Here is a 6,991-nt window from a genome sequence, read left to right as displayed (position 1 = left end):
GATGGTTTAGGTATATGGGTTATCAATTTATTTGTCTAATTTTCATTCCTGGCCCACTGTACATTGGGGCTTGCAAAACAAAAAATCAGTCTACCTACGTCACTGAAAGCTCCATCCCTCCCGCATGCATACATCCTTCAACTGATGACCGATCTCCGCGACTAGCCAGGATGTCCATCCGAAGCCATTTCGCGCCGAGTGCACTCTTTATTTGCACTGAATTCGCTGGAGGTGATTTTGAACTTTTCATTTAACGCACTGGTTGCAAATTTATCATCTGCGCGAAATCATCGCGGCGGTGCGCGGGAAAGACCTCGCAAAACGACGGACAAAATTTCATTGATCTTTCGCTGCTCCTCGCTTCCTTGGACACGGCTGGTCTGGGATGAGTCATTTGGTGTCTTCTTCCGTCCAGCTACGTTTGCTCCACCTTCCACACCCAGACGGTGCTGCGCTGATAATGAATAGATTTATTGAGGCGAAAAATTGATGTATTTAAGACCTTGCCCGCTGGTTGCCTTGTCCGGTCTTCCCTCCTCCCAGTCAGCGGCCCTTATTTTGGCACCTTTTTCCAAGCTGTTTTGGCCTTCAGCCACCAAACCAATTCAGTTCCACCCTGGGATGTGAAGAAGCGAACCTAATTGAAATCGACACTCTCTGGTTGCCCAGCAGCCCGGCCTCGCTGATGAAAGACTCAGGGTTACGTTACGCGCGCCCACCGACCGGCCATTTGCTGTTGAGGTGCGTTTTGGGTTGATCTGCGCGAGGAGAAGTGCGCGAGAAAGTGATAACTCACTTTTGGTCGACAAGCGCGCAACACTAACTACCTTCTCAACTTCGTGGAGCCCGGACACCCAACCCAACCCAAATAGGGAGGTCCACGACGGTGAGGAGGAAAGTGCGAATAAATTATGCACTAATTGAATAATCGAAATTTATGAACGCCATGTGCGCGTACGGAAAACGAGGTTGCTCGAGGGGCTACAAGGAAAAGGAAACACAATTGCACATAAAGGAAAAATGGTATGAATTTAGTCCAGGTGATGGCTGTTTCCGCTGTGACCCCGAGCAGGGATGTTAGCAGTTTTGTTCCGAAGTAGATATAACGAACGCGATTGGAGGGTGTGGGAATTCTCATTGTTCTCAATCGTTAAAACTTACTTTAAGAATTAGGCATTTTCCAATCCTCCGGAAGATCACTTGCTCCGTAGAGCTCTAACTCTTTAATCTGTGTTCACAGCAGTGGAACCATCAAACCCATTAAAGTAATCAAATCAAAACGTGCCGCCGTACCCGATCCGGAATGAAATTTTATCACTGGAATCAATTTCAATTAGCAAATATTCATCGATATGTTTGCTGCGGAAGCACATCCCATCCCATTGACCCGTTCCGGAACCCCTTTGCTATTTATGCGCGCGTCAAAATCAAACAAACCAACCCCATCAACAGCCATAACCAGACCACACCGTGAGATGCGACCTACCTCCGACCCACACCGGCTTGCATCCTCATCCTCATTATTTAAATTCAAATGCACATTCAATTTACGCACCCCCCGGTTCCGATAGCCGTTCGGTGGCCATTTGAATGCGCATCCCCCGCATCCTTCAACCCACCCCCACGCTCTCATCACTTGTCGTGTAAATCTACATTAATATGCATGTAAGTGGATGAAAGGGTCCAGTCATGCAGAAAACAGAGGGACCGAGAGTGGATTTGCATCAACTGGTAGTCAGTCACCATGCCTAGCGGCATCGGCGGCGACCAGGATCATCATCATCAACAGATTTCATCCCACAAGGACACCCATATCCTGCACAGCGCAACGTGATGGTTTATGCAAACAAGCGCCGGCACCGGTTTTCAATCGATGTGAAAGGCTTTTGCCGATATATTTACGCACAAATTGAACACCGAAGGATACCAACCATCGAAGGCAATGAATAAATGCATAGGATAACACACAAATCGCACAATCTATCGTCCCCCATCGGACGGAATAGAGCACTGGCAATCCACCAGTCACCAGTCACCGGTCAATCCCCGGGAAAGGGACATGTGAAGGCACCGAAGGCGACAAACGCAGATGCTAGGAAGGGGTTGGTTGGAATATTTATTTTTTCATTTGTTAAATTAAAATACAATGTGAGCTCGTTTTTCAATGGGGTACAAGGTTTCCGTTCCCCTATATCTATGCTGTTTGTTGTTGGTGAAGGATGCAATATCGGAAGTTAAGTGGCCCTTTCGATTGGTTTTTCTGCTGTTTGCTGTAGAAAGGGCTGGAGGAATTTTATTGGCTGCAATAGTGAGCAGGGTTTTCTGAATTTGATTCAATTATTGGTGCGATGAGTTGAGCTCCAATTTTGACCCATGGATCTGGGAAACACTACTGCACCACTTTTTTAAGTTCTTTATTAAGGAGATTTTTAGCCTATGGCTAGTTCATCTCCGGAGAAAGAAGAGGGCTCAGAGTGCTCTAGATACATGGTATATTAACATTTAGTTAATAACTTTGGTTGCTGGCTCTTCAACTCATATTAAAAAAATAACAATATATAAAATAATGAAACAGAGGAATAACAGAAAACAAAATGATTTAAGACAAGCTACAAACGATTAATCCAAACCAAACAGAGCTCAGCTGGCATGGGTCCAATAGGGAAAATCCATTCAGCTGAGATGTCCCGACGGCCGAAAGAAATTCCTGCTATACCAAGTGGTAGATTTTGGCTTCTTTTAAGAAGGTTACTAGTGCTGCCGAGGCCGAAGTATCATTCCCGAGCGGATCGCTGATGCTGGAAGTTAGGCAGAGTGACTCCCGAAGATTTTGGAACTCCGGGCAGTTGCACAGGATGTGTTAGACGGTGTAGGGTACCCCACAGATGATGCAGCTTCTGCGGAACGGCAGGCCACCATAGTTATAGTAGAGTTTGCTGTGCCCGGTTCGAAGCCGCGAAATCACGCGTTGATCCCTCAGGTTGTCCAGTTCTCTCCATGGTTCAGTTGAACCTTTTACTTTGCGTATGAAGGCAATTCTGTTGCGGAACCACTCAGCTTCCCATGCTGCTCGAATGGTCCGCATGATCCACCGTCTGACATCCTGTAGGGGTTCCTTGTTGGTGAGTCTGGGGCCCGATGTCCCGGCTCCGGCAAGGTGATCAGCAGACTCGTTACCTGGCACTCCGCAGTGTCCGGGAATCCATGTGTACACGGTGTTCGGTGGGGCGTACTTGATAATCGCCTGGATCCATGGGTGTTTTGGTGCTTCCGAGGTGATCGCTTGAACGACGCTGTGTCGGTTAATATAAGTATCGGTTTGTTGGCTGGCGTCGTATAGGCACGGAAGATCGCTGCAGCCTCGGCCGAGAAAACCGAGCATTGTGGAGGAAGACTGCTGCTTTCAGCAATACTGTCTCCAAAAATCCCGATACCTACTCCGTTTATCGATCGGGAGCCGTCGGTGTACCGATGTACGTGGTCGGCATAGTTGGACCCAAGTAACTCGGCGACCGATCTGCGCAAAATGATGGATGCATCCCCTGCTTTGAAGCGGTTCTTGATTCGATTGTCCAATTGAATTCGTGAAGAGTGCCAACTTTTCTCTCCATGCCAATGGATTTTGGCCACTGGGGGAGGTCGATGTCGGCGGCCGTACGGAGGACTCTGTTCCCCTCGTCGAGGTGAAAAAACCTATTGTTTCCGGATGTCTTGGCGGAAAAGGCTTCAGCTTTTGTGGCAAGATTTGCGTTTAAGCAGAACCGGAATGGAAGAAGACCCACTTCGATGCATGCGGCGTCTGCTGGAGTGGATGGCAGGAGACCAGATATGATGCGGATGTAGCTGTAGTAGACTGATGCTAGGGTTCTAACCAGCTTCTCGGAAGCGATGCAAGTTATTTCCGTCCCGTAAAGCAACCTACTGTCGATAATGGCTCGCGCCACCCGGAACCGAACATCGAGGTTGTTTGATCGGTGAGGCCGAGAGATCGTTTCAACGAAGTTGAGTCTACTGCGGCAGTCCTTTTTGACCTGTTGGAAATGCTGGTCGAAGGAGAGCGTTCGGTCGATCAGTACGCCGAGGACGCGAACTGTTTTCCTGTTTGGAATGGCTTGCTCGTGGATCGTAATTGGGGTGCTATTGACTCGGTGCTGAGACGGACATACGTGGCATCGGATGCCCTTCCTGGCGGATAGCTGGAAACTCATCGAGTCGGTCCATTTGACGACGGCAGAGACTGCCGCTTGCGCTTGCCGTAGGGTTCGGATCTGTGTAGGACCGGAGGCCACAATCAGCACATCGTCAGCGTAAACAAATATATAAATGCGCCCAGGTAGCCGATCAAATACCCCGTTCATTGCCACCAGAAACAACGTGACTGCGATAACGGAGCCTTGAGGGACTCCGGTCTCCTCGCTGAAACTTTTCGACCGCGTGTTCCCCACCAATACACGAAATGACCGGTCGGTCAAGAAGTTTCGTATGAAATACATCATATGCCCCTTCAAGCCCCGGTTTGTTAGTTTTTTCAGGACGGCTGGCGTCCACGTCCAGTTGAAAGCCTTGGAGATGTCCAAAGAGATGATTTCAACGTGGTGTTCCTGGTCGTAAGCTTCCTTGAGCACGTCCCCCAGAGTGGCAAAGTACGTGGACGTACCGAAACCTTGTCGAAAGGCATGTTGTCGGTGGTCGAGCAAGTTGTTGATCTCAAGTCGACGGTTCACCATCCGTTCGAATACCTTGGCCATGCAGGATGTGAGAGCGATCGGTCGGAACTTAGATGTGCCCCTGTCTTTTTCGTTTGCCTTCGGGATGGGCATGACGAGACTCTCCTTCCACAGCGTCGGGTAGGTATCAGACACCCAGAGTTGGTTGAGCATCTCAAGCATACAACACTTGCCCTCAAGGGGCAGCTTTTTCAAAAGTGGATACCCGAGATCGTCAGGTCCCGCAGATTTGCCGTTGCTGAGGCTTAGTGCGTGCACGAGTTCCTCCCAGGAGAAAGGCTCGTTGATCTCGAGGTTGTCCGTGTCAGGCGGGATGCTGAACTCAGCAACTGATGTACGGGTAGGCTTTGCCAACCGCTGAAAGTGGCTATCGTAACCGGAGATGGCCGAAATTTCTGCGAAATACCCTCCGAGTTCTTCGGCGACGGCTGCCGGTTCGGAGATGGTAACTCCGTTAGCACAGACAAACAGACGTAACTCTTTGAAAAACTTGTTCTTGAAAACATAGTATCTCAAAACATATAACCTCAGTAGCGACATCTATCTGGCTTCTCGCGGAAAACAAGCTTGCTCGCTAACTCGTAAACAATATTGCATAAAAGTTCTATAGAATACGTCAAAGTGATCCTATAGAATACGTCAAAGTGATCCGATGCCAGCGCTACGGCGAGTAGTTCGCGGAACTGATAATATTCAAATCAACCGTTAAATGCATAAACGAAGATACACAATGAAGAGTTACGTCTGTTTGTCTGTGTCGTTAGCTTGAACATGTAATGGTGTCGAGTGCCGTTTACCGCTTTGCATTAATGGTGCCGTTTACCGCTGTGCAGTTCTACGAATTTCATAGGAGTTCTAAGAATCTCACAGAAATGCTATGATTTTTCCAGAAGTGCTACGAATTTCTCAAAAATTCGATCAAAAGATCTACGTATTTTCCAGAAGCTCTACGAATTCCATTGATGTTCTGCGAACTTCCTAAACCAACATGCTTTCAACATTCCAGAAGTTCTACGAATTTACCAGAAGTTCTAAGAAATTCCCAATATATGATATATATGCCAGAAGTCTAAGAATTTCCAATAGTTCTACGAATTGCCCAGAAGTTCAACGAATTTTCCAGAAATTCAACGAATTTCTCAGAAGTTCCCCGAATTTGTAAGAATTTCTACAAACTTCCCAGCAGTTCTAAATTTTCCCAGAAGTTCTACGAATTTCGCAGAAGTTCTACGAATTTCGCAGAAGTTCTACGAATTTCCCAGAAGTTCTAAGCTGTTCCTTGGAGTTCAACGAATTTCCCAGGGGTTCTAGGAACTTCACAGAAATGGTATGAATTTCCCAGAAGTGCTTCGAACTTCTCAAAAATTCTATTAGAAGATCTACGTGTTTCCCAAACCAACATTCCAGAATATATATGCGAGAAGGTCTAAGAATTTCCAATAGTTCTATGAATTTCCCAGAAGTTCAATGAGTTTTTCAGAAGTTCTTCAAATTTCTCAGAAGCTCTCTGAATTCCCAGCAGTTCTAAATTTTTCCAGAAGTTCTACGAATTCTCCAGAAGTTCTACAAACACTTCCCTGCAGTTCTTCGAATTTCGCAGAAGTTCTACGAATTTCCTAGGAGTTCTAAGCATTTCTTTGGAGTGCAACGAATTTCCCAGGAGTTCTAAGAATTTCACAGAAGTGCTATGAATATCTCAAAAATTCTATTAGAATATCTACGTATTTCCCAAAAGCTCTACGAATTTCCTTGAAGTTCTGCGAACTTCCTAAACGATCTACCAACATTCCAGAAGTTTTATGAATTTACCAAATGTTCTAAGAATTTCCCGAAACAAACAAACTTCCCAGTTGTTCTAAAATATGTCAGAAATTCTAAGAATTTCCAATAGTTCTACGAATTTCCCAGAAGTTCAACGAATTTTTTAGAAATTCTTTAAATTTCTCAGAAGTTCTCCTAACTTGTAAGAATTTCTTCAAACTTCCCAACAGTTCTAATATTTCCCAGAAGTTCTACAAATTTCGCAGAAGTTCTACGAATTTTCCAGAAGTTCTACGAACTTTCCTGCATTTATACGAATTTTCGAGAAGTTCTACGAACTTCCCTGCAGTTCTACGAATTTCGCAGAAGTTCTACGAATTTCCCAGAAGTTCTAAGCATTTCCTTTAAGTTCAACGAATTTTCCAGGAGTTCTAAGAATTTCCTAGAAGTTCATTGAATTTTACAGAAGTTCTTCAATTTTCTCAGAAGTTCTCCGAGCTCGT

At 46.0% G+C, this 6,991-nt stretch overlaps 1 protein-coding gene across 1 annotated transcript; it reads right to left on the bottom strand.

Moving 5' to 3' along the window:
• Positions 1–2,860: 2,860 nt before the first annotated feature.
• On the bottom strand, positions 2,861–3,382 carry LOC135708980 (uncharacterized). Its single transcript, XM_065231174.1, has one exon. It carries the CDS (start codon positions 3,380–3,382, stop codon positions 2,861–2,863), a length of 522 nt encoding a protein of 173 aa, XP_065087246.1.
• Positions 3,383–6,991: the final 3,609 nt, after the last annotated feature.

Source organism: Ochlerotatus camptorhynchus, unplaced genomic scaffold (genome assembly GCF_037179485.1).
Source record: "Ochlerotatus camptorhynchus isolate MF236.1 unplaced genomic scaffold, CSIRO-AGI_Acam_v1.1 ptg000343l, whole genome shotgun sequence".
NCBI classification, from domain to species: domain Eukaryota; kingdom Metazoa; phylum Arthropoda; class Insecta; order Diptera; family Culicidae; genus Ochlerotatus; species Ochlerotatus camptorhynchus.
This window is presented reverse-complemented; position numbering and strand designations above follow the sequence as displayed.

Coding starts and splice junctions, on each gene's coding strand:
- LOC135708980 (XM_065231174.1), bottom strand. CDS start 3,382: ATGCTCGGTTTTCTCGGCCGAGGCTGCAGCGATCTTCCGTGCCTATAC.